The sequence below is a fragment of the Hippopotamus amphibius genome, chromosome 9 (genome assembly GCF_030028045.1).
Source record: "Hippopotamus amphibius kiboko isolate mHipAmp2 chromosome 9, mHipAmp2.hap2, whole genome shotgun sequence".
Taxonomy (NCBI): domain Eukaryota; kingdom Metazoa; phylum Chordata; class Mammalia; order Artiodactyla; family Hippopotamidae; genus Hippopotamus; species Hippopotamus amphibius.
The window spans coordinates 118,129,444-118,155,629 of record NC_080194.1 but is presented as its reverse complement, the minus strand read 5'-3'; the positions used below and the strand labels follow the sequence as shown (position 1 = coordinate 118,155,629).

General features: G+C 48.9%; 1 protein-coding gene across 6 annotated transcripts; it reads left to right on the top strand.

Annotated features, from left to right (window-relative positions):
* Positions 1 to 5: 5 nt before the first annotated feature.
* Positions 6 to 25,695, top strand: EARS2 (glutamyl-tRNA synthetase 2, mitochondrial). Of its 6 annotated transcripts, none has more exons than XR_009047457.1 (10): positions 6 to 281; positions 2,762 to 2,917; positions 7,275 to 7,464; positions 9,607 to 10,079; positions 11,166 to 11,274; positions 13,742 to 13,895; positions 14,013 to 14,143; positions 20,112 to 20,247; positions 20,699 to 20,925; positions 21,718 to 25,695. XR_009047457.1 is itself a non-coding variant. In XM_057695229.1 (9 exons), exons 1-9 carry the CDS (start codon positions 143 to 145, stop codon positions 20,780 to 20,782), a joined length of 1,572 nt encoding a protein of 523 aa, XP_057551212.1. In that variant the 5' UTR covers positions 6 to 142; the 3' UTR covers positions 20,783 to 25,694. The 6 variants fall into 6 exon arrangements, 1 of the variants encoding a protein (XP_057551212.1); XR_009047458.1 differs by adding an exon at positions 1,557 to 1,647 and having other exon boundaries at positions 176 to 281; positions 20,112 to 20,406; positions 20,699 to 25,695; XR_009047455.1 differs by having other exon boundaries at positions 20,112 to 20,406; positions 20,699 to 25,695.
* The last annotated feature ends 491 nt before the right edge of the window (positions 25,696 to 26,186 follow it).

The window sequence follows — 26,186 nt, the reverse complement described above, 5'->3', positions numbered from 1 at the left end:
GCAAGGGGGGCGTGGGCTTGCAGGCTAGGAGGCCTGCGCCTTTAAGAGGCGGGGTTGCGCCCGCTGTGGCGGAAGCGGATTGGCTGGGAGGAGTCTCCGGAAGTGATGCTCGGAGAAGCCCACGTGTGCGATTCCACCCCACATGGCGGTGCTCCTGAAGAGGTTGCTGCTTCCCGGGAGGCCTCCGGCGGCCTTGGGCCGCCCCGTGGGACGGCGCGAGGTCAGCCTGGGCACTGATCCCGGGGCTGCGGTGCGAGTGCGGTTCGCCCCCAGCCCCACAGGTAACCTTGGCGGACGTGACGCTGCAGGCAGAGGCCCACCGTCTCTTGCCCGCCTCCCTGAACTTTCCGAACGAATCTCTTCCGGTGGAGCCAGACTGGGCGGGCAGTGCGACCTCATTATACAGAGGCAGAAATAGGTTTACGAGCGGAAATTTTTCGCATTGCCAGGAATTTCGTATTTATTGTACCATTTTAGGCGTCCCTTTCTTTTTTTGTGCATACAGTAAATGTGTATTGAGTACAAGATGTTCTAGGCTCTGGGATACAGTGGTCATGGGGAAAGTAACGGCCTCCGCTTCCAAGAAGCTTTCACTGTAGTGGCCGCGGCAAACACGTATAAAACTAACTGTAGTTTTAAACAGTCACGTGTGTTATGCGGGAAATGAAGCAAAGTAGGGGACTCAGCTTGGCTAGGATGCTCAAGAGTGCCTTGCTGAGGAGGTGACATAAGAGTTGAGAACCAAATCACGAGAAAGAGCTAGGTATGTGAAGCCTATAGAAAGAAGAAATTGGAGGTACAAAGGCCCTGTGGTTGGTGTTGGAGCCTAGCAAACCAGAGAGTGGGGCAGCGGTCCATTGTACACCCTAGTGGAGATCTTGTCAGGGCCTCCGCACCAGTTCCCCAAATTCTTTTCTCGAGGAGGCAACCTCCTTGCCTTCACACCAAGCATTCTGAACTCCAGGGTCGCAAAGGTCATTGTGATAAGATCCCAGCTGCGCAGAGTGACAAGGCTCTTTCTTGGCAGGCAGTATAGTGTAGAGCGTGCTTCTCAAACCACCCCGGTGAAAGAACTGGTTTCTGATTTCCAGTCAATTATGGATTGATACTTTTATAAAATCAATGTAAAGAAATTATTAGAAAAAGGAAACTCTTAAAAGCATACAAAATATGAGACTTTATTAGAGTCAACGGATGTAAAATTACTCTGTCAAATTGCTATAAATTTCTAAACATGTACTTGCTATTTCTGTACTTACTTGGTTGGGAACTGCCAACAGTTTGCAGACAAGCTGTCTTTGGGTGCCAAGGCCTGGGATTGTCTGGGCCCAAATTTCTGGCTTTGCCACTTCCTGTATGGCTTGAGCAAATTATTTACCCTCTCTGAACCTCTGGGTTTTACTATCTGTCAAACAGGGCTGGTAATAGTACCTGCCTCTTCGTTTCAGCTAATGCAGCTGAGGCACTTGGCAAGGTCTGATACTCATGGAAAGCACTTAATAAGCAGAAGCTTCTGTTATGGTGATTTTAATTCTTGTTTCCTTGCTGATTTGCAGGAGAAGCCCATATTGGAAAGGCTGTTGAGTACAGATAGAAGAATGTAGATGATTATAATAGCTAAAATTAACAGTGTATTCTGGTCAGCAGGTATGCCTCACAGCAACCTTGCAAGGAAGGTTTCTATTTTTTGTTGTTAATCTCTCTAACAAATTAGGAAATTGAAGCACACAGAAGTCAAGTAGAGTGCCCAAGGGGTAGCACAATTTGAGTCATGGTCTATTTGATAGAACAGGTCTTGCTTTCAACTACTGGACCCCTGTCTTCTATCTTGGGGACCTGGGGGTTTGTGGTGGCCTTGCAATAACTAGCTGAAGGTCACTTACATAATCAGTGTTGAGCTGGAGTCTGCCTGACTCCAGAGGAACATTTCCTATCCCATGTTGTCTCCTGTACTTGGATATGCAGATGAGTTCATTGTGGAGACAGGGCCGTGGCCTGGCCCAGAGAAGGCAGGGTAAGGGGGGAAATGACAGCCCTGGGAAAACTGTTGACTTTAACTTTTACGTTGGGAATGATGCAGAAATAAAACATTAAGAGTTTAAACTTGGGTGAAGAGAAATACAATGGAACCGAATATTACTTTCAGTTAACATCTAAAGCTGGCACTTAAAGTGTCAGGTAGACAAAATTGAAAATGTATGATGTGGATAGTCACGTACAGTGCGTAGAGGATATTGGCAAAAGGTAATTTCACAGTATTTTTAATAATTTTTTTTTATTTTTTGGCAGAGGACTTCATTGAATTAGCATAAGTTAAATGTACACCAAGTGGACACCAAGTGGGGAAAGTGGGCGGTGGGGCGGGGGATGAATTGAGAGATTGGGATTGCCATATATACGTTACTAATAAGGAAAAAATATGAAATTGTACATTTAAAAAAAATGCACCTGTGATGTGGCTTCACTGAATAACTGCTTCTCAAAGTAGAATGATGGGTGCAGTTGGGGAGAGTTGGAGCTGTTTTACAAGATGACATGCTCCAAAACTTGGGTGTTCTTCCACTTCCAGGATGAGGGTAAATGAGTCAACCACCCCAGTCCTCTTCTGTGGCAACCTGACTGCCTGGGTGCCGGCTAGAAAGATGGGACAGGCAGAGCTAGTTCTCGGGCTTTGATGTTCCCTGAGACCTTCTGTCACAAGCAGAACTTACTTGCCTTTCGTCTTCCTCATCTTGTCTGTGCTGTTCCCTTCTTCCGCCAGGCTTCTTGCACCTGGGCGGCCTCCGCACTGCCTTATACAACTACATCTTTGCCAAGAAGCACCGAGGGAGCTTCATCCTGAGGCTGGAGGACACGGATCAGACCCGCCTTGTGCCTGGGGCAGCAGAGAATATTGAGGACATGCTGGAGTGGGCAGGTGAGGCTGGCAGGGAGAGGACCCTTCCCCAGGGAAGGAGCAGGAAAAGGAGTCTGGAGGTCTTCTCATGTGGCCCAGGGTGGAGAACGTGGAGTCCCTGGAGGAATGGGTACATTCGTGCTGCCTGGGGTGGCAGGTACCACCTGGAAACATGCTGAAGTTCCAGCAGGTAGGGGGGGACACACACACTCTGAGCCTGTTCTGAGATTCTCGTTTTTATCTCAGAATCTCACTTCCTACTGGGAGCAGGCAGGAAACACAGGCCAAGTGGGAGATGGCCTGGGAGTCTCCAGGGCTGTGGTGAGCCCGAGAAAGCACCAGCCCTCGTTGCCATGTGGGAATCCTGGCCCAGCTCAGCAATTTTCTGATTTCCGGGAGGAGCCGGAACTCCAGGGATTTTTGTCTTTTTTTTTTTTTTTTAATTTATTTATTATTTTTTGGGGGTACAACAAGTTCAATCATCTGTTTTTATACACATATCCCCGTATTCCCTCCCTTCCTTGACTCCCCCGCTCCTCGAGTCCCCCCCACCCTCCCCGCCCCAGTCCTCTAAGGCATCTTCCATCCTCGAGTTGGACTCCCTTTGTTATACAACAACTTCCCACTGACTATCTATTTAACAGTTGGTAGTATATATATGTCTGTGCTACTCTCTCGCTTCGTCTCAGTTTGTCTGTTTTGTTTTTAATGACTACTTCTCATTGTTAAATCTGAGCTCAGATTTTTTTTTTTTTTTTGAACCACATTGCATGAGCCAAACAAAACATGCGCAGCCTGTTGTCAGTCTCTTTAAGGGAAGTTTAATCCTGAAGCCAGCTAAGCTCAGGGAGGACAAGGAGGAATGTGTGTGTTCCCTGGGTCAATAGCTGTCTACCTGTTGGAGCAGGTGTCACTAGTTAAGCTCCCCAAGGGAAAAATGCCAAAAACACCAAGACTGTCTTGAGAAATATATACCAATTTCAGGTAAGTCATTAACTAAAGTCTGGGTTCCTGAAGGGCAAAAACTGATATCATTTCTGTCCTCTGTTGTAGAAGGTTGTGGCAGAAGCTCAGTCAAGATTAGTTGAATAAAAGAATTCATGCACTGGGACTTCCCTGGTGACTCAGTGGTTAAGAGTCTGCCTGCCAATGCAAGGGACACGGGTTCGATCCCTGGGCCGGGAAGATCCCACATGCTGCAGAGCAGCTAAGCCCATGCACCACAATTACTGAGTCTGTGCTCTAGAGCCCGTGAGCCGCAACTATTGAGCCTTCTAGCCACAACTACTGAAGCCAGTGTGCCTACAGCCTGTGCTCTGCAACAAGAGAAGTCACTGTACTGAGAAGCCTGTGCACCGCGATAAAGAGTAGCCCCTGCTCGCCACAACTAGAGAAAGCCCACATGCAGCAACGAAGACCCAATGCAGCCAATAAGTAAATTAATCAATTAAAAAAAAAATAGGATTCATGCACTAAAGTCACTTATTGTGGTCCAGGTAGTGTTCAAGCATGGAAGCAAGACCCTGCACTCAGTAAGTAGGGGAAGACAGATAAAAAACAGTTAAATTCATTCTTACTACGGTATTAAATGATGAGAAATGATGTGGAGAGAAGGGTAGCAGGTGAGGGAACTAGCAGGGAGAGGTGCTCTTGGAGACAGGGCAGACTTCCCCAGGGACAGGACGGGAAAGCAGAGACTTGCATGCAATGAGGGGCCAGCCCCAAGGTTGCCTAGGGGTAGAATGCTCAAAGCAGCAGGAATAGCAGATGCAAAGGCCCGGCGGAAGCTTAGTGCTGGGTGTATTTGAGGAACAGCAAGGAAGCCAGTGTGGCCCAAGCACTGTGAGGAGAGCAAAGGACCTGGAGACGTGAGGACAGGGAGGCTGGCAGGAGCCCGTGATTGGCCACGTGGCGTGGAGCACCTGCCACATGTCAGGCACCGACTGTGCTAGGCATGAGGGTGGGGTGGTGAGCAAGACTGCCTGATGCGTCCTGCACGGTGGAGCCCCCAGCTCCGCACGACCGTGTGAGCCTTCTGGTGAGGCAGCGGGCAGGGACCCAAACCCCAGGTGGCTGACGTCTGCAGCTTCTTGCTTCGTGAGTCAACATCTAATTTATATGATGTGAAATTGACCATTTCAAAGTGGTCTTTAGTGTATTCATTGTGTTGTGTATCCGTCACCACTCTCTAATTCCAGAACATTTCCATCACCCTGCAATGAAACCCCAAACTGATCAGCAGGCGCTCCCTGTTCCTCCTTCCCTCCTGCCCCTGGCAGCCACTCACCTACTTTCTGTCTCTGTCATTTGCCTATTTGGAACATTTCATTTTATGATTGGCTTATACTTAGCATAAGGTGCGTATATGTTGTAGCATTAACCAGTTCTTATTTCCTTTTTATGACCAAACGATATTCATTGTATGGAAACACCACTTTTTCACTTATCCATCCATTGGTGGATGGGCGTTTGGATTGTTTCTGTTGATACTTGTCTGTGATGAGTAAAGCTGCTATGAACATTTATGTATTGGTTTTATTTTTAATGAGTAATTTTTTTAAAATTTCATTTGTTATTTATTCATTCTTGGCTGCGTTGGGTCTTTGATGCTGCACACAGGCTTTCTCTAGTTGCTTTGAGCAGGCGCCACTCTTAGTTGTGGTGTGCAGGCTTCTCAGTGCGGTGGCTTCTCTTGTTGCAGAGCACGGGCTCTAGGCGTGGAGGCTCAGTAGTTGTGGCTCGCGGGCTCTTGAGCACCAGCTCAGTAGTCGTGGCACACGGGCTTAGCTGCTCCACGGCATGTGGGATCTTCCTGGATCAAGGATTGAACCGTGTCCCCTGCATTGGCAGGTGGATTCTTAACCATTGGCCACCAGGGAAGTCCCTATGTACCATTTTTTATGTGAACCTGTTTTCAGTTCTCCTAGTGGAGTCGCTTTTAAACCCTGGAGCATTCCAAATGCTGGTCACATTAAGGTTAGATCAGGAAGGAACCCCAGATGCACCTAATCCAACCTTCTTTGTCTAACAAATAAAGAAATATCAATACCAACGGTACCAATAATAGGCACAGCAAAGATCTACTGAGCACTGAGACGTGCCAGGCAAGGCACCCAGCCTTTCTATAGGTGTCCCGTTCCAGCCTCGAGATGACCCTCGAGAGAAAGTAAATGTTTGTTTCCTTCTTTTATAAAGGAGGACACAGAGGCTCTGAAAGGTGTCTTGCCCAGCCTCAGAGCTGGCCAGTGCGTTTGAACCCAGGCCCCTCTGCCTTCAGAGATTGTGGGACGTCGGGTGTGGAGGGTTGACCCTATCTTTATCTTCGTAACTCATTTGAAAGCCATTTGAGGACAGAAATGCCATCATTCAGCTCTTCTTTGCCCCCCCCCCCCCGAAAGCGTTTATAAGTTAAATCTATTCTTTGTGACCTGAGGAAACCTGCCCTTGGGTTGGGGGTTTGGTTTATAATAGATCACATTTGCTCTAACAGCATATTTTGCAGCTGTTCTACATGGAACCATTGGGCTAAGCACTGTGTAGGCACTGGTGCATTTAAATCTTGGTCACTCTGCATGGTAGAACCTTTTTTTTTTTTGGTCCGCCTTGCCACGTGGCATGTGGGATCTTCCCCAACCGGGGGTCAAACCCATGTCCCCTGCATTTGAAGTCTGGAGTCTTAACCACTGGACCACCAGGGGAGTCCTGCCCTTAGGCTCTTAGTGCCACTTTTCAGAGAAGGCAACCGAGGCTTAGAAAGGCTAAGGAATGCAAGAGGCAGTCCACCGGGTGGTGAAGAGCATGGACTTGGAGCCAGCTAGCATGACTTTGATCCTTGGCCAGGTGATGTAACACAGCCCCTCTGTGCCCCCCTGAATGGGGGTGATAACAGCACCCCCCGGGTGGGGTGGTTTTGAGCCTTAACAGAGATCACAGAGCATGAAAGCAGCGTGGCAGGGGCATGGCACTATCCCTTGTCACAGCCAGTCAGGGGCAGAGCCAGGAGTCCAGCAGACTGGACAGGCTGTCCCTGAACCATGCTTCTTCTCCTGAGTCCGCTGTTCCAGGCCTGGGCTGGTTTCTCCCTCCCCGGGGCAAGGATGGAGGGAGAGGACGTGCAGGTGAGGATGTGGACCATGGAGCCAGTGCACTGCCGTCCGACACCATATCCACCAGCCACGTGACCTTGAGTGTTAACCTCTCTGTGCTTTAACTCTCCATCTGGAAAAGGGAAATCATATGAGTAACGGCCTCATGGATTCTTGTGAGATTTAAAAAAAAAAAAGCTTTGCTACACATGTAAAGCGCTTAGTGCCTGGGAACCCATGCCGTGTGTGCTGTAGTTATTATCATTTGGTTATTCTCTCTGCCTGTGTTCCAGGCATCCCCCCTGATGAGAGCCCCCGCCGGGGAGGTCCTGTAGGGCCCTACCTGCAGTCTCAGCGACTCGCGCTCTATGCCCAGGCCACCGAAGCTCTACTGAAGAGTGGCGCTGCGTACCCGTGTTTCTGCTCACCCCAGCGACTGGAGCTCCTGAAGAGGGAGGCCCTTAGGAACCACCAGACACCCCGGTGAGAGCCGCAGCCTGTCATGGGTGCCTCCCCAGGGGTGGCTGTGTTCGTTAGCTCTTGCTGCATAACAAATTACCCCCAGCTGCCTTATCTCAGGGTTTCCCACAGGTCAGGAGTCTGGCCACAGCTTAGCTAGCTCCTGTGGCTCAGGGTTGCTCTCAAAGCTGCATCAAGGTCTTGGCCAGGCTTGCGGTTACCTCGAGGCTGGACTCTCGGAGGATCTGCCTCCGTCCCTCTCCGAGGCTGTTGCCTGGAGACATCGGTTCCTGGCCACGTGGGCCTCTCTGCAGGACAGCTCACAGCTTGGCATCTGGCTTTCCTCAGGGCGAGCCAGGGAGAGCAAGGAAGGTGGAAGCTGCAGCCTCTGCATAACCTAATCGGGGACGTGACCGCTCATGGCTGTGTTGTACTCTGTGCATCAGAAGAAGGTCACTAGGTCCAGCCCACACTCAAGGACGGGGAGGACACAAGGCAAAAACACCGGAGGCGGGGATCACTGGGGCCGTGTCAGCTCTGCCTGCCACATTGGGCTTCAGGCATGTAAAGTCATGTAAATTATTTATCTCGAATTAGTAAAATTTGTCTCGTGCCCAGAAAGATGTATATGTAAAGATCTCTCCCAGCCCTGACTCTCGCTACCTGATTCCCTCTCCAGAGATAGTTGGTATTAGAACTTTCCGATGTCTCTCTCCTCCAGAGACACGCGCTGCGTACGCTGATGAACGCTTGCTGTTTCCCTTCTTCCTCGCTCAAATGGTAGCCCGCGAGATACGTGTCACACAGCTTACAGATCCCACTTACCATCAGAGGATCAGCCTGTATGAGTCCACAGATTTTCTCATGTTTGCGTAGTATTCCGTCGCAGGGCTATATCACCACTCACTTCATCAGTTCCTTACTAATGAACGTATCTGTTATCGCTAACTTTTTGTTATAAAAAAAAAAAGAGGGTGGTGCTGAACAGTGTTGACATACATCATTTTGCACATGTGCAGAGTGTTTGTTGGTTACCTCCCTAGATCTGGGATTGCGGGGTCAATTTGCAGCTTGGATACTGTCTAGTAGCCCTCTGCCAGCTTGTACTCCCATCAGCATCATAACAGTCAAGTTCCAGTGTCAGTGAACTCTTTGGACAAGGGCTTGGATGTTCGTACAAGGTCACGACATTCGCTGCAGCGTGGCTTTTTAAATCATAAACAGTCTACTTGCCCCATTGGCAGAGGTTATTTTTCAAAATTGTGATTATGCCCTATCCTGGAACCCACGCAGCCGTTTATGATTGAACACTTAGCTCAGTGTCAAGGACGGTGCTTACAAGTGTTACGTGTGTGTATCGGTTAGGACATGTTTGGAAGCAAGTAACAAATACTTTGTTTAAAAGGGACAAACCAGAGCTTCTCATACTTTAATGTGCAGAAGAATCACCTGAGGATCTAGTGAACGGGCAGCTTCTGGTTTACCAGATCTGGGGTGGGGCCTGAGACGCTGTGTATCTGACAAGCTCCCAGGTGAGGCTGGCGCTGGGAGTCCACAGACCACATTTTGAGTAGCCAAAGCATAAACCACGTAGACGTTTATCTTCTCATTCTGCAGGAGTCTGGAGGCAGGTGACCCCAGGATGAAACCAGCAGCTTTGAGAAGGCGGGCCTCTGTTTTGGTGTGTTTCTGCTTCCCTTGCACCCCCCGCCCTCATCAGTTACAAGCGGCTGCAGCAGCTTGCGGCTTGCTCTCACTCTCACGTGGAGAGAAAATCTTTCCCAGAGCCTTCGTCTTTCCCTGCCCCGCCCCCCCAGCATACTTTTTTTTAAATCTCAGAGACTAGAATGGTCCCACCTGGACGGGTCTGTGGTCTAGAGGAATGGGATTGCACGATTGGCAATACCAGTCATGATTCACCCCCTTGGGTGACACTTGACATTTCCTCACTAGCAAGGAAGCAGGGAAACAGGCTTGCGTCTGCTGTGCTGTGTTATCTCAGTTCTCCCACACAATAGCCTTATTATCCCCATTCAAGAAGGAAGAAACAGCTGAAAGAGGTCAGTGACTTGCCCAAGGTCATATAGTTATCAGAGACAAAGGCAGGGCTCGTGCCTGTCGTCACCAGTGCTCTTAGTAACTGTTGGTTACTTTGCTTCCCAACAGGTATGACAATCGGTGCCGCAGCCTGAGCCAGGCGCAGGTGGCCCAGAAGCTGGCCAAGGACCCCAAGCCTGCCATTCGCTTCCGCCTGGAAGGGGCGGCGCCAGCCTTCCAGGACTTGGTGTATGGCTGGAATCGGCACGAGGTGGCCCGCGTGGAGGGGGACCCGGTCATCCTGAAGAGCGATGGCTTCCCCACGTACCACCTGGCCTGCGTGGTGGACGACCACCACATGCGCGTCAGCCACGTGCTGCGGGGCTGCGAGTGGCTGGCCTCCACCTCCAAGCACCTGCTTCTCTACCAGGCCCTGGGCTGGCAGCCCCCCCACTTTGCCCACCTGCCCCTGCTCCTCAACAGGGATGGCAGCAAGCTGTCCAAGAGGCAGGGGGACATCTTCTTGGAGCACTTTGCTGCCGCCGGCTTCCTGCCGGACGCCTTGCTGGACATCATCACCAACTGCGGCTCGGGGTTTGCAGGTACCCACTCCCCTGGCAGGTCCTGGCAGAACCATGGCAGTAAGGAGCCAGGGCCACCTGGCCTTCAGTCCCGGCTGTGTGATCTTACACAAGTTCCTTCTCTTATGCGACAAGTGTTTATTGAGCCAGACACTGTTACCTGCTGGGGCTACAACAGTGAACAAGGTAGACGTAATCCCTGCCCTCGAGGAGCTTATGATCTAGGAGCCTCGGTTGCCTCATCTGTAGAATGGGGATAAGTGTCTACGTCACAGGGTTAAGTTAGGGTTCACTGAGTTCCTGACTATGAGGTACCAGCACAGTATCTGCCAGACAATAAGCACAGAAGTTACAGATTCTTTGATTATTGCAGTTACATTATTAATAGTAGTGCAAGTATGTACCCTGACAGTCTTATCCGTATTACTATGACACCAGTTTGTTCCAAGCTGGCCCAAGACTTAGGGGCCACATCTTGATGACGCACAAAATAGGATGACCTCTTTGGTGGCGGTGGGGGGCGATTTCTGAAAATGTGGCCATAGATAGTCTGCTTCCTGCTTTTTCTGCTCTTATCTCATTGAAGGCTTAAAGTATCCTTGAGAGGTATTTATTATCCTCACTGTTTGTTAGATGCTTGGGAGGCTCAAAGAAGTTGATTAACATGCCGAAGTCACAGAGCCAGTGAGGGACGTGGCAGAGGCTCGAGCCTGACCAGGGTGCCCCCTGACTGTGCGGGATGGGGCCGCCACTCTTGAGAACCAGCTCCCGCGCAGCTGTTCTCACTCTGGCCGCACTGTGGAATCCCCCAGGAAGCCTGTGAAACAGACTCCTGCACAGACCCCATCCAAAACCAGGATCGAATCAGGATCTTGCAGCTCAAGTCTTTGAGGGCAGTGAGGGTTGATATAGCTGGGTTGTTTTCAAGGCTTTTTTTCCCTTAGCGACAGAACCCTTTCTGCAAATGAAAGCTTATTCAGGCCCTTGATATATAAAATAACTAGAAGTCGAATCTGTTTGGGCAGCCTCCCTTGTGTTTGAAAGTGGAATGGCGGGGGGAGGGGGTGGGGGTGGGATGCTGAGCAGCTGGGCCTGCCTCCCTTGCAGAGAACCAGATGGGCAGGACCTTGCCAGAGCTGATCACACAGTTTGACCTGACTCGCGTCACCTGCCACTCAGCCCTGCTGGACCTGGAGAAGCTCGCGGAATTCAACAGGTGAGCGGGGAGTCTGGAGTGCTTCCGGGAGAAGAGGGCTCACCTACTGAGGCTGGGTCCCCACGGCAGAGTGTCTAGTGGGCTCTGGAGTCACGCACACTGGATTTTGACTGTGGGCTCAGGTGCCTAGTGCTGTGTGACCACCTCTTTGAGCCTTTTGTTTCCTCTTCTCTAAAATGGGGCTAATAACAGTACTCGCCTTGTGTGACAATTCAGTTAAATTACGCCTCAAACTGTTTTGCATATAGAAAGTGCTCAGTAAAGTGGCAGGATTGGTTTTTGTGGTCACCATTATTCCGGATCGGCCCCTCCCCCACCCAGCCAACACAGTGAGTGAACGCTGTCTCAGGGCATCTGTTTTACATTTCAAGTAGCTTTTCCCTCTGAAACCTCCAACCGCAGTTACATTTCAGATCCCTGTTGCCATGTCGCAGTCTGAGGGCGTTGGCGGGGAAAGCCAGCGGACAGGTCCGCGCCTAGAGGGCAGGGATTCCTCAGAGCCTTGTCTAGAGCGCTGGGGTGGGCACAGGCTCTCCGCGGTGCTTTGCTCACGTGAACCCAGGGGATTCACACCGACTGTAGGCGTCTCAGGACGTTACTTCATTTACTTCCCCCATCAGACCTAAGGTCAGTTGTATGATTTTGCGCTGTTGTGCATATGAGGAGAGCAAGATGTCAAGAAGTTAAATAATAAGCCCAAGTTCAAGTTCACACAGTAATGATGGGCATCTCTTTTTCTTTTTTATTTATTTATTTATTTATTGCTTTATTTATTTATCGCTGTGTTGGGTCTTCGTTGCTGCACACGGGCTTTGTCTAGTTGTGGCAGGCAGGGGCTACTCTACATTGTGGTGTGCGAGCTCCTCATTGCCATGGCTTCTCTTGTTGGGGAGCACGGGCTTTAGGCGTGTGGGCTTCAGCAGTTGCAGCACATTGGCTCAATAGTTGTGGCACACGGGCTTAGTTGCTCCACAGCATGTGGGATCTTCCTGGAACAGGGATCGAACCCATGTCCCCTGCATTGGCAGGCGGATTCTTAACCATTGTGCCACCTAGGAAGTCCTGGTGGGCATCCCTTGAGTGGGGCGTTCAGGAGCACATAGCATGCAGTTTGAATGCAGCTTGTTCTCTACCTTTCTTATCATGGAGAAAGTGATATCCCCGGGGGAACTGGGGCCAGAACAAGGGAAATACTTTGTGACCCATTCCAGCCCTCCCCAAAGCATGAGGGGGAGTGGAAGGAGGCGGCAGTGGGCTTTTGCTTGCGATTGATCTCCACAGGTTGAGTGCAGCTGAAGCTGGTCTCTTTAGGTGTTTTTGTAATCAAGCCACTGCAGTGATTATTTCAGTAACAGCAGTACAGATAGTGATAGTAGCTGTCACAGCAGTACTGGTGGTGCAGTGGAGGTTTATCTAGCACTTGCTGTGTCCCAGGCCCTGGACCTTATGTGGATCATCTCAAGCATGGTCACTAAGGTCTCTTGACTTTTTTTCTTGCCGTTGTCTCATCTAGCTATTAAGAAGGTCCTCGAAACAATTTCAGTACTAATTTCTTGTGATTTCTCTTCATTCATTTTAGAAAATGAGGATTTGGGGCCAGATGCCGGGTGTGGCAGTCACGCAGGCCTGGGGCTCCGTGCTTTACAGGCAGCGCCTCGTTCACTCTGCCCAGCACCCTGTGAGGGAGGCCGCCGTTGTCCCCGCAGTGACAGATGAGCGCACTGAGCTCCCAGTGGTTGTGTACCTGGCTGCAGACACCTGTCAGGGCTGGCTCCGCTCACAGGCCTATCCGCCCTCAGAGCCCACAGGATGGTCCCCCGTCCTTGCTGCCTGCCTTTCTTCCACACCGGGGACAGAGGGCCAAGCGCCTGCAAGACGGCCCTCAGCCCCGCGCTGCTCGCTCTCTGGGGTCCCTCCCGTCCTGCGGGGGAGAGCGTGAGGGCAGCCCAGGGGCCGAGGACTGACGGGGCCTGGTTTGGAGGCTTAGAAGCTTTGCTGCTTCTGAAGGAGGGAACAAGGTGCTTAGAAGAATTCTGAAAAGGAGAAAATTTGACCTGACGGGAAACCTTGAGCTTTTTAACTGTGAGCCCTAAATTCAGACGACCCTGTCCTCTGAACTTCCCGTGGCCCGAAATCCTAGAAATCCATATTCTTGACCCCTGCCCTTCTGTGCCAGAGCCCCAGGCTTCGAACTGTGCAAGGAGGCAGGCACCCCCAGGTTCTGCTTTGCAAACTCGGGCCTGTCTAGGGGCAGGTAGCTCAGGGGAGGGCAGTGGGCCAGGTGCGAGGCCCCGGGGAGCAGAGGGACGGGCAGGCCTTCGGCAGCCTCCCCTCTGCTGCATCCGGGCTGGAGGGGGGGCAGCCCCCGGCAGGTGTCATTCTTCAGATCCCACCCGCTCTCCTGGGGACGAGGGTGGACTGGGCTGGAGATGCCTGCAGTGGGATGGTCCCTTGGTTTCTCCTGCAGGCTGCACCTCTGCCGGCTGGTGAGTGATGGGACCCAGCGACGCCAGCTGGTGGGGAAGCTGCAGGCCCTCGTGGAGGAGGCGTTCGGGAGCCAGCTTCAGGACAGGAAGGTGCTGGACGCAGCCTACGTGGAGAGGATTATCCTGCTGAGACAGGTGTGGGGTCGGGAGCTCAGGGAGACCCAGGGGGCTGGTGGTGCCTCACTCCCCCCCTCTCCTTCCGCTGTGTCAGCGCCCCATCCCAGTGCATTCAGTGAGCGTCTCTTCCCCCAGGGTCACTTTTGCCGCCTGCAGGATTTGATCTCCCCAGTGCACTCCTACCTATGGACTCGCCCTGCCGTGAGTCGAGCGCAGCTGGACGCCATCTCAGAGAATGTGGACGTCATTGCCAAGCGTGTGCTGGGGTGAGTTCCCACAGGCTGAGCTCGGGGCTCTGCCCCTCTTTCCCTCTCTCCCTCCCAGGGTCCCCTTCACTCCAGGGCTTGGCTGTCAGGCCCTCAGTACAGCCCCAGCGCTAGTGAGAGGCTCTCGGGGAGATGATCACTCCTGGCTCTCTTGGCAGAAGGACTTACCCCGAGGAGCCCGGGCTGTCCCCGGAAGAGGCAGTGTTTCTGGCTCTGAGATTGGACCCACCTGGGTTCCATTCTAATGCCACCCCTCACTGGCCCAGTTCGTTCACCTGCCCAGCTGACTTCAGTTTGTCCAACTTCCTGCACATCTTTGAGCCTCCATTTCCTCACCTGTAGAGTGGAGGTGATACTAGGCCTTGTTAACAGTAGCAGAACTCTTTAGATTATGCGGGCACAAAGTGCAGCCAAAGCTGGCTTAAGTAAGAGGGGAATGACTGGTCTGTACGATCACAGAGGCTAGGGGAAGGACCAGCTCGAGGCCCAGCTTAATGCAGGGGCCGTATGGAACGAAGGCCTACTTTCTCCCTCTGTCTCTTTGACTTCCTGCCTCACACCCCTCTGTGCCTGCTGCACATTCTGCAGAGGTTCTGCATTAGGTAGAGGAGTGTGGGATTCCTCATCAGACAAAACCAGCGCATTTCACCCTCACCTACAGTCAGAGTAGGCAGTTCGGGGCTGAACAGCCTTCTCCACGTCTCGAGAGTCCTGCCATCCCTAGGTTTTGCTCCTGTCTGGATGGTCCGTGGGGGCTCACAGTTCAGCTAGAAGAGGAAGGAGGAAAGGGAGAGGGGTACGGGATGCTCCTTCCCCTTAGGGACCTGACTCGTTTCCACTCGCTGGACCGAACGCTTATCTTAGGGCCACGCCAAGCTACAAGGGAGTCTGGAAAATGTAGTTTTTACCTCGGTGGCCAGCTGTCCAGGTGGAAATTGTGTTCGTACACAGGAGAGGGAGAAAGGATACTGGGGGTCGTAAGCAGCCTCTCTCACAGTCTCCACTGCGGTGGTAAGACGACAGAACCTCAGCCTCCGACTCCAGCCCTGTTCTGAGATTCACTCTGATGGGGCCTGACGGGCCTGGTTTTTCTGTCTCCAAACAAGTCACCGAGACCTGGAGAATGTGATATGCTGACCAGCTTAGGTTAGGTCATATGCGGGGCCCTGAATGGACCCTTAGCCGAAGCACGTGGGCCGAGGATGGAGCCGGGTAATTCCACAGGGAGAGTTAGGGCACTGGTATCAGGAGCAAGGGGAGTGGAGGCTGAGCCGCAGACCCCACAAATGTCCATTTTACTTACCTCCCAGCTTTGTTGTAAGGATTAAATTAGAGAGTAATAGCAAACACTCGTGTGTTCGCTTACACGTGTGCCTACAGTGTGCTATGTTATATAAAACACTCAATAGACTAGATACATACTCATGTATGTGTCCTGTGTGTGTATACACTTAACTTTACAGCAACCTAATAAAGGAACCAGTGTTGTTATCCCCATTTTACAGACGAGAAAATGAAGGCACAGAGAGGTTAAGGAACTTGTCTAAAATAATACAGCTAGTATATCGGAGGAGCAGAGATTGAAACTCAAGCTAGCTGGGGCCAGAGGCTGTATGTCCAATCATATTCGCTGTTGCTTCTCCTTGCCGTACAGTACTTGGGAAGCTCCTGATAACAGGAAGCCATCACTATATTATTAAAGCATACATTTTGAAGAGATAAGAATACAAGTAATGTGGCAAAAATGCAAATGGTACAAGAGGGTTTAAAGCAAAAAATAATCCTCCCCTCCTCCCTAGCCCCCAACAGAAAAACAGTCCCAAACAGTTTCATTTGTGAAATGTCCATGTATTGAAGGAAATATGTATACAACTCCATTCTTCTAATTTTTTGAATTTAAAATTTAATTGTTGTTAATACATTCAAACCTCTTGAACCTCTAAGTTTAAAACCTAGAAATTATTTCAAAAGGTATATATCGGGAGTCCCATTTTTAATCCTTGTGCCCAATCTGCCCAATTCCAGAACTTCTCTGGATGTTACTACTATTCTTAGTTATATCTAAATAATCCTTATTTTTCACCTTTTTTACACAAAAGATACAGTATAGGGAATTCCCTGGCGGTCCAGTGGTTAGGACTCAGTGCTTTCATTGCCAAGGACCCAGGTTCAGTCCTGGTGCGGAAACTAAGATCCTGCAAGCCATGCAGCACAGCCAAAAAAAAGAAAATGTACAATACAATAACACTTTTGTCTTTGGGTGGGATTTTTGTTTTATTTTTACTTTTTCATTGCAGTGTGGTTGATTTATAATATTATGTTCCAAATGTACAACATAGTGACTCAATATTTTTATACATTATACTCCATTTAAAGTTTACAAAATAATGGCTATATTTCCCTAAGTGTCTTTTTGTGGTTTTTCTGCTTGTTTTTCATTTAACAATTTATCTTTAGATCTGTCCAAGGCTTAGAGAGCATCCTAATTCTTTTCTCAGCTACACCTATTCCTTTATTATACCACTTTACCATGATTTATTTAACTCACCTGCCATTGATGGACATTTGGATTGCTTCCAAATTTTGCTGTTACAAACAATGCCGCAGTGAACGACCTTGAATAGACATAATTAAGCACCTTTGCAAGTAAATGTCCAGGATAAATTCCCAAGAGGTATTATTAACAATAATATTCCCTTAATTTCGGATATTCCACATGAGGCTGTTAGTTCTAGTTCACTGGGCTAATGTCTCAGCTCCCCACCCCTGCCATGGGATTAGATTTTAGAGATGCTCTGGGGCTCCCACTCATGGCACGAAAGCTGATGCCCAAATATTTAGAAGCTTCCCTCTGTGCCCATGCCAAGGCCGGGGCCAGCTCGAATATGTTCCTGCTGCCAGTGCTGGCCGAGTGGGGCCTGTCACTCTTTCGCCAGCTCCTCGGCCACCTGCTTCCCCACAGTGACATTGAAGAGTATGTTTGGATTTTTCCCCCATCACATTTTTTTTTTGAAGTATGTGTGATTTACAGTGTTGTGTTAATTTCTGCTGTACAGCAAAGTGATTCATTTATATGTATACTTTTTTTTTTTTTTGAGATTTATTATTTTATTTTTGGCTGTATTGGGTCTTTGTTGCTGTGCACAGGCTTTCTCTAGTTGTGACGAGCGAGGGCTGTTCTTCGTTGCAGTGCGCGGGTTTCTTATTGCAGTGTCTTCTCCTGTTGTGGAGCACAGGCTCTAGGTGCACAGGCTTCAGTAGTTGCAGCACACGGGCTTAGTTGCTCCGTGGCATGTGGGATCTTCCAGCCCAGGGATTGAACCCTGTGTCCCCTGCATTGGCAGGCGGACTCTTTTTTTTTTTTTTTTTTTTTTTAATTTTTTTTTTTTTTTTAAATTTTATTTTTGGCTGCATTGGATCTTCGTTGCTACGCGCAGGCTTTCTCTAGTTGCGGAGAGTGGGGGCTACTCTTTGTTGTGGTCTCATTGCGGGGGCTTCTCTTGTTGTGGAGCACAGGCTCTAGGTGCACAGGCTTCAGTAGTTGCAGCACACGGGCTTAGTTGCTCCGTGGCATGTGGGATCTTCCAGCCCAGGGATTGAACCCTGTGTCCCCTGCATTGGCAGGCGGACTCTTTTTTTTTTTTTTTTTTTTTTAATTTTTTTTTTTTTTTTAAATTTTATTTTTGGCTGCATTGGATCTTCGTTGCTACGCGCAGGCTTTCTCTAGTTGCGGAGAGTGGGGGCTACTCTTTGTTGTGGTCTCATTGCGGGGGCTTCTCTTGTTGTGGAGCATGGGCTCTAGGCGCGAGGGCTTCAGTAGTTGCAGCATGCGGGCTCAGTAGTTATGGCATGTGGGCTAAGTTGCTCCTCGGCATGTGGGATATTCCCAGACTAGGGATCGAACCCGTATCCCCTGTGTTGGCAGGCAGATTCTTAACCACTGCACCACCAGGGAAGCCCCCATATATATACTTTTTTGTAGTCTTTTCCATTATGGTTTATCACAGGATATTGAGTATAGTTCCCTGTGCTATACAGTAGGACCTTGTTTTATATCCATCCTATATATAATAGTTTGCATCTGCTAATCCCAAACTCCCAATCCATCCCTCCCCACCTACCCTAACCACCTTGGCAACCACAGGTCTGTTCTCTATATCTGTGAGTCTGTTTCTGCTTTGTAGATATGTTCATTTGTGTCGTATTTTAGATTCCACATATAACTGATATCATATGGTATTTGTCATTCTGACTGACTTTGCTTCGTATGATAATCTCCAGGTCCATCCATGTTGCTGCAAGCCACATTGCATTTTACATTTTCAATATTTCCTCTTCTCCATTTCACAAATAACAGCAATCACGTGGTCCAGTTTTAAGATGCGATAAGAATTATTACATTTCTCAAATTGAAACTGAATTGCTCAAGTGCTGGAGTGAGTAAGGAAATCTGCACTAAAAGGCTGTTTGTTCCAGTTGCTCATGAACCCAGTCCCTGAGCCCATAGCCCTCCACCCTGCGCTGATGAGGGGAATGGAGTGTCTGCGCCCTTTCGGGAGCAGGCGGTGTCAGGGTTGGTGTCGAGGATCGTCTGCACTAGTGAAGATCTCCAGCCTTGGTCTGCCTTCCGTGTGGAATGACTCCCCCGCCCTGCTCCCGTCTCTTGCTCTGAGTCAGAATCAGGACTGGGACGAAGTTTTTGCAAGTCCCGCTCTGACTGATTGCTCAAATATGCCTTTGAGAGAGGGTCTCAGCTGGGCTGCCAGGAAAGTGGGGAGTGGTTGCTGGCCCATCGTAGCTCCTTAGGTGTTTCATTTGTGGGCAAAGAATGGTTGTAGCAAGTTGGCAGCAGGGCCGTTACTGGAGCTGGGGTCTCCTGAGTTCCTTCTTTCTGCTGTTCTCTGCTGCATCCCCCAGCAGTCTTTTTTTTTTTTTTTTTTTTTTGATAGGTAAGAAGTTTATTTAGAGATTTATCTAGAGAGAAACACACTCTGCAGACAGTGGGCCATCTCAGAAGGTGACAAAGGCAGCAGTTTATGGGGGTTGTCAGTTTCTGTAAGAGTGGGTCATTTCATAGGCTAATGAGTGGGCGGAGTATTCCAGAATTGGGCCACGCCCACTTCTTGATCCTCATGGTCAGCCTTGGAACTGTCATGGCACCTGGAAGTTGACTTGTCTGCCATCTTGGAGCCATTTGGTTCTAATCAGTTTATGTTATGTCCTCGGGCAATGTCATTCTTTCAAAGGTTGTGCCCTGCCCGCTCCCCTCCTGTTTCATTCCCCCTTCGGAGATTTTACTCCCATATTCTTATGGGAAGCAGAGGGGCGATGGTCCATCCTCTGTAACTGCTTCAAGGCCCCCAGCAGTCTTGAAGCTGTATTTTGGATCATTTCCCAGAGGGCTCCATTCTTTCGTCCTATGTCTAATGCATTTCTGAATTGCTTTTTAGATCCTCTTACAATCCGATCCTCAGATGTCTCTGAGCTCTTAGGTGTCATAAGTATTCGCTAATATGTAACTTTTTATTGAAATATAAATCTCATACTTTCAAGTACTTACCATCTGTTCAGGCAAGTACTTAGTGCTTTACAAGTTTTAACTTAGCCCCACTGTTGCCCTGTGAGGTGCAGACACTATCACTATCCCCACTTTACAGGTGAGAAAACGGAGGCATGAGGATTACATGACACAGGTAGTAATTAGTAAGTCCTCTTATGGTATCTTCTTAGTTTCCCTATTTTATGCCCACTTGCTTGGATTCTCTGTGTTTGTAGCGCCTTGGTTATTGTTTCTTCCCCAAGTAGGTTGGGGATGGGGGTAGTAGATCTCCCCCCAACCCCAGGCAGGCTTGAACATTGGTTGTGCTGTTAGTTTATATTGTAGCTGTTGGGTAATCTTCTGAAGTCGTCCCTTCCACCCACTTGCCACTGGCCCGTGCTGGCCCCTTATAGACTGGCCCTCTTTTAGGCTTTTAGAAGGACCCGGTACGAGCTTAACTCAGGACGTGCTGAATGGAGAACTGAAGAAGCTGTCAGAAGGTCTGGAAGGCACCAAACACAGTAACGTGATGAAGCTTCTCCGAGTGGCCCTCAGTGGACAGCTGGTGAGATGGGCAGCTGGGCTGGACTGTGCCCTGGAGCCTTCATTTATCCACTCAACTAACATTCACCAGCAACACGAAGCTCAGTTTGGGGGCTACAAAGATGAATGAAACATGACCACTCCCCTTCATTCAACAGACAGTACCTACTGATGACTTACCGTGCGTAAGAACCATGCTATGTACCGTGGAGACAGTAGTGAGTGAAACACACATGCTCTCCGCCTTCATGGAGTTGGCAGTTGATTGGGGGTAATGGACACCACAACCCAGGAAGAGCAGGCTCCTGGGACCCATCCTCAGCCTCAGAAATTAAAGCCCAGAAATGCAGACTCTGCTCCTTGGGATGCAGGCAGCAGTGCTGGGGTTGACCTGGGGCGTAACTTCTGCAGACCGAGGCTGGGTGTTCATTCCTCAGGCAGTTTAAGGCAGTGTTTTCTCTTTTTGTTCTTAGCAAGGACCTCCGGTAGCTGAGATGATGTTGTCCCTGGGATCAAAGGAAGTGCGGGAACGAGTACGGAAGGTGCTTTCCAGCTAGAGAGAGTGTGCAGGACAGAGGAGGTGGCCACAGGAGCCGTACGTACTCATGGGACCTGCCCTCAGAGGGGAGGAGCAGGAGGCCTGGGGCCGTCGGAATCTTGAGGAAGGAACCAAGAGCGGACACAGCCTCTGGGTGCACAGGTGCGTTCATGGCTCCGTGGCAGGCCCGTCCTCATCAGCTGGCCCTGGCGCCCAGCCCCTCTCACCTCCCTGACTCTGGAGAGGAAGGCCTCACGTCTGGTTCTGACACCACAGTACACAGCTGAGGTTAGGAGCTGCTTCACAGGATAGTCACGGCTCGTGTTCTAATCTGCTCGGGCTGCCGTGACACAATACCACAGACGGGTGGCTTAAACGACAGAAAATGGTTGTCTCACCGTTCTGGAGGCTGGCAGTCCAAGATCAAGGTGTCATCAGGTTTCCTTTCTCCTGAGGCCTCTCTCCTGGGCTTCCAGGCGGCTGCCTTTTTGCTCTCTGCTCACGTGGGCTTCCCTCTGTGTGTGCCCTCAGTATCTGTCCACATGCCCTCTTCTTAAGAGGACACCAGTCAGATTGGGTTAAAGCCCACCCTAACGGCCCAGTTTGAGCTCAGTCACTGCTTTAAAGGCCCTGCCTGCAAATTCAGTCACATCCTGAAGTCCTAGGAGGTTAGGGCTTCAGCCCATGAGTTCTGAGAGGAACACGATTCAGCCTGTGCATAACAGCTTGGCAGCGGCCTGGACTCCTGGGTCCCGGTTCTCAGGCCCAGTTTGACTTTGGAGCAGTGATTGACACGCAGGCCTGAATTGCCTCACCTGACTTCCTTTGGGGCTTGTAAGGGAGAACCTGCTCATCTGCCAAGGGAAACACTTAGGTTTTATGCGACTCTTTGTCCTTGGACTTAGAGCAGCCTGTGTCTCCCTTCCCTAAAGGTTGTCTCTTCCTCTTTTCCAGTTCTCCAGGCCTGGTCCTTGGACTGGAGACCTTCACCCTGCCTATTCTGCACCTTTTTCTTCATATTCGCCTCCTCCTTCCACCCATTATTTGTAAATCACTGTCTGAGGGTCTCTGAAATGAGATGTTCTTCTTGGGGTGGGTAGGAATAACTGACGTGAAAGGAGGGTGGTGGCTGGCTACAAAGGCCCCCGACAGGGCTTCTAGGCTTCCCTGGTGTGGCCCCCAGTCATCGGTGCCTCCTGGCATTCACACTGAACGGGGCTGACTTCTGTGTGGTGTGTCATGGCTTCCGTCTTGTTCCCTTGGATCCCTTACTCCACGGGAAGCCAGCTTCCACATTGTGAAGGCACTCAGACAGGGATCGGAGGCCTCCTGACAACAGCTGTGTAAACTGGCCATCTTGGAAGTCGGTCTTCTATCCCCAGTCAAGCCTTCAGATGACTGCAACGCTGGCGGACAGTTGACTGCAGCCTTCTTCTTTTTTTTTTTAATTGAAGCATAGTTGCTTTAGAATATTGTGTTAGTTTCTGCTGTACAGCAGAGTGAATCAGCTATATGTATACATTTATCCTGTCTTTCTTGGATTTCCTTCCCATTTAAGTCACCACAAAGCACTGAGTAGAGTTCCTTGTGCTTTATGCTAGGTTCTCATTAGTTATCTATTTTATACATAATAATGTATATGTGTCAATCCCAATCTCCCAGTTCATCCCACCCCCCTTTCCCGCTTGGTATCCATACATTTGTCCTCTGTGTCTGTGTCTCTATTTCTGCTTTGCAAATAAGTTCATCTGTACCATTTTTCTAGATTTCACATATATGTGTTAACATATAATATATTACAATATATGTTTTTCTCTTTTTGACTTCACTCTGTATGACAGTCTTTAGGTCCATCCAAGTCTCTACAAATGGCACAATTTTGGTTTTTTATGGCTGAGTAATATTCCATTGTATATATGTACCACATCTTTATCCATCCACATCTTCTTTGTCCATGGTGATGGCCATTTAGGTTGCTTCCATGTCCTGGCTGTTGTAAATAGTGCTGACTGCAGCCTTCTTGAAAGATTCTGAGCCAGAACCACTAAGCAAAGTTGCTCCTGAATTTCAGACACACAATTATAAGATAATAAACATTTATTGTTTAAAGCCACTTGGCTCTGGGGTAATTTGTTACCCAGCAATAGATTGCTAATACATTCTCCTTGTCCAGGGGAGTAGAGGAAGGGGATTAAAGAATTTGTTGTTTCATAGACACCTAATCTTTGCTTGAAAAGTATACCAAATAAAGTTCTTTGATGACAAGCAGTGGAAACCAACTCTGTCTAACTTAGGTTTATTGAAGACTTTAAGTTTATGGGAGTTTAAGTTTGTGAGAAAGTCAAAGAATCTATGGGAAAGCCAAAGAACCAGGTCTTGGAAAAGACAGGAACCAGGCAGCAGGAACTCATGGCCCGTCTTGTCTATGTTCTTCAGTCGGAACACATGAACTTTTAATTATTTTCTGTTGTGGTTTCTCTGTATTTTTCCTGTTCAGTTTTGGATGACTCAGCTAAAGAAAGATTCAGATTCTGAGAAGAGAGTGCCTGGTTGGGCTAACTGAGATCATGTTACCATTCCTCGTCCAGGAATAGTGGTTCCTCAGGGATTATATCCAACAGAGGAAAAGTTCCCAAGGAGAAGTAGGGTGCTTTTCCCAGAAGAAGGGGCAATGATAAAAACAACAGGTATTGCACTAAAGGGGACACAGAATAATAATGCTTGCAGTTTCTTGTGCATTTACATGAGCCTTAACCACTTCCGGGTTTCAGATCATGCTGGTACACACTTTAATCCATCATCTCTTTGAATCTTCACAACCCCACAAGAGAGCCATTATTATTGTTGTTGTTGTTTTTGTTTCTGTGTTTTAGATAGGGAAACTGGGGCTCAGGAAAGTTGATCAACTCCTCTGAGGTTTTAGCCTGAGGCTTCTGACAACCCAGAGTCCAACCTCAACTCTTGACTATTGAGCGACATCAGAGCCTCTGCTTCTAAGACATCAAGTATGCTTATGAGAAACTCTAGCTCTCGGTTAAGGAATGTGACCATTCTAGCAAAGTGAGTGATCAGACTGCTGAGTTAGTAAAGCTGTGGCCGCTTCCTCAGTTGGAGTGAATTGTCTGAGGAGCATGTATCCTCTGCTCTGGGGTTTTTCTCAGGATCAGAAGGGTTGTATGAAAGGACGTCACAGATTTTAAATAACCTCAAGTCCCCGGTGTTTAAATAACCTCAACCCCCAGGGTCTTTTTGGAGAATAGTGAAGTGGTGAAGGCCATGGAGGCCAACTGTCTAGACTCAAAACCTAGTTCTGTTATTTACTCACTGTGTAACTTCTGGAGCTCAGTTTCCTCATCTGTAAAATGGGGAAAACAATTATATCTGTCTCAACAAATTGTAAGAATCAAAATAGATGACGTATGTAAGGCTCTTAAAACGGTACCGCCTCTCAACAGATGTTCTCTGTTACCCTCATCCTCATCACCAGTATTTTCAGTCTTAGAAATGATGATCTTAAAAAAAAAAAAAAAAAAAAAAAAGAAATGATGATCTTGGGGACTTCCCTGGTAGTCCAGTGGTTAAGTCTTTGCCTTCCAGTGCAGGGGGTGTGGGTTTGATCCCTGGTCGGGGAGCTAAGATCCCATGTGCCTTGCTGCCAAAAAGCCAAAAAAACATAAAACAGAAGCAATATTGTAACAAATTCAATAAAGACTTTAAAAATGGTCCACAGTAAAAAAAAGAAAAAAAGAAATGATGATCTTGGTTGCAAAACATAGAAACACACTCAGACTAACTTAAACCATGAAAGGAATTTACTGGAAGAATTAGGACTCACAGATTCCAAGGGCAGGACTCCCAGCTGGACCTTACAAGAGAGTGAAATCTGTACCCAGAAACCCATTAGGATCCTACATACTCACCTTTGTTCCCTCTGAATCTCCAGTTTCTAACCTTCCTTTCTGTCTTGGTGTCTGCTCCTCTCATCTTCCTTCTGCAGGCTGGCTTTCTCTTATCTCTATACATGTCCAGCAACTACCCCAGCCCTAAAGCTCATCATCTCCCCTCTGCTACACTACCAATTCAATAATTAGTATTCCATGTCCAGAATAGCAGGAAAGAATCTGATTGGCCTGGCTTGGGTCAGCTGTCTACCCCTGGTCCAATCAACTGTGGCCAGTGGGACAGAATCATGTAATACCATCATGGCTGCAGGAGACCCACTCTAGTGACGGAGAGCGCTATTCCTCCCCCTGAGCATATTCTCTTTCTTTTTTCTTTTTTTTGGGGGGAGCGGGGGGCTGCATTCTGTCTTTGTTGCTTTCTCTAGTTGTGGTGAGCGGGGGTTACTCTCTGTTGCAGTGTGCGGGCTTCTCATTGTGGTGGCTTCTCTTGTTGCAGAGCATGGGTTCTAGGCACCCAGGCTTCAGTACTTGTGCTCGTGGGCTCAGTAGTTGTGGCTTGCAGGCTCTAGAGCACAGGCTCAGTAGTTGTGGCACACAGGCTTAGCTGCTTCATGGCATGTGGGATCTTCCCAGACCAGGGATCGAACCCATGTCCCCTGCATTGGCAGGCAGATTCTTAACCACTGGGCCACCAGGGAAGTCCTGAGCACATTCTCTTTCTGTGGAGTTTAGAGAGTACCCTTGCCAGAAAATTACTATTTTTTCTATAGCCAACTTTGCAATCTCATTCGTATTGCCTTTATCCTGGCTTATTTTTTCCCTCATAATGCTTATTACTAAATGGAATCACGTAGTGTATTTGTACATGTTTATTGTCTCTCTTACTGTGAAGAAGATAAGATTGAGCCAGGCAATAAGTTTTTCTTACTCTTGGTTGTAACCATAGCACCTGGCACATTGCTTGACACATAATAGGGAGTCAGGTAAAGAGCTCATGATGAGGACGTCCCTGGTGGCACAGTGGTTAAGAATCCGCCTGCCAATGCAGGGGACACAGGTTCAGTCCCTGGTCTGGGAAGATCCCACATGCTGTGGAGCAGCTAAGCCCATGTGTTACAACTACTGAGCCCTTGTGCCGCAAGAGCCCGTGTTTCCTGAAGCTCGTGCCCCTAGAGCCTGTGTTCCACAATAAGAGAAGCCACTGTGACGAGAAGCCCGTGCACCACAATGAAGAGTAGCCTCTGCTCGTCATAACTAGAGAAAAGCCCGTGAGCAGCAACAAAGACCCAATGTAGCCAAGAAATAAATAAATAAATTTATTACCAAAAAAAATTCTCATGATGAAAAAAATGTTTGAGGCCTTCATCACTCAGGTCAGTTTCTTCAGAAGTGGCAATCATCAGATGGTCCCACTCTACCAGACAGTTTCCCAGTTTCACTTTCGTTGACTGGGGAATCATGTCTCTTCTGCAAGATCTGCAGTTGTAGTTAGCTGTTTGATCTATTGCCTGTAAATTGCAT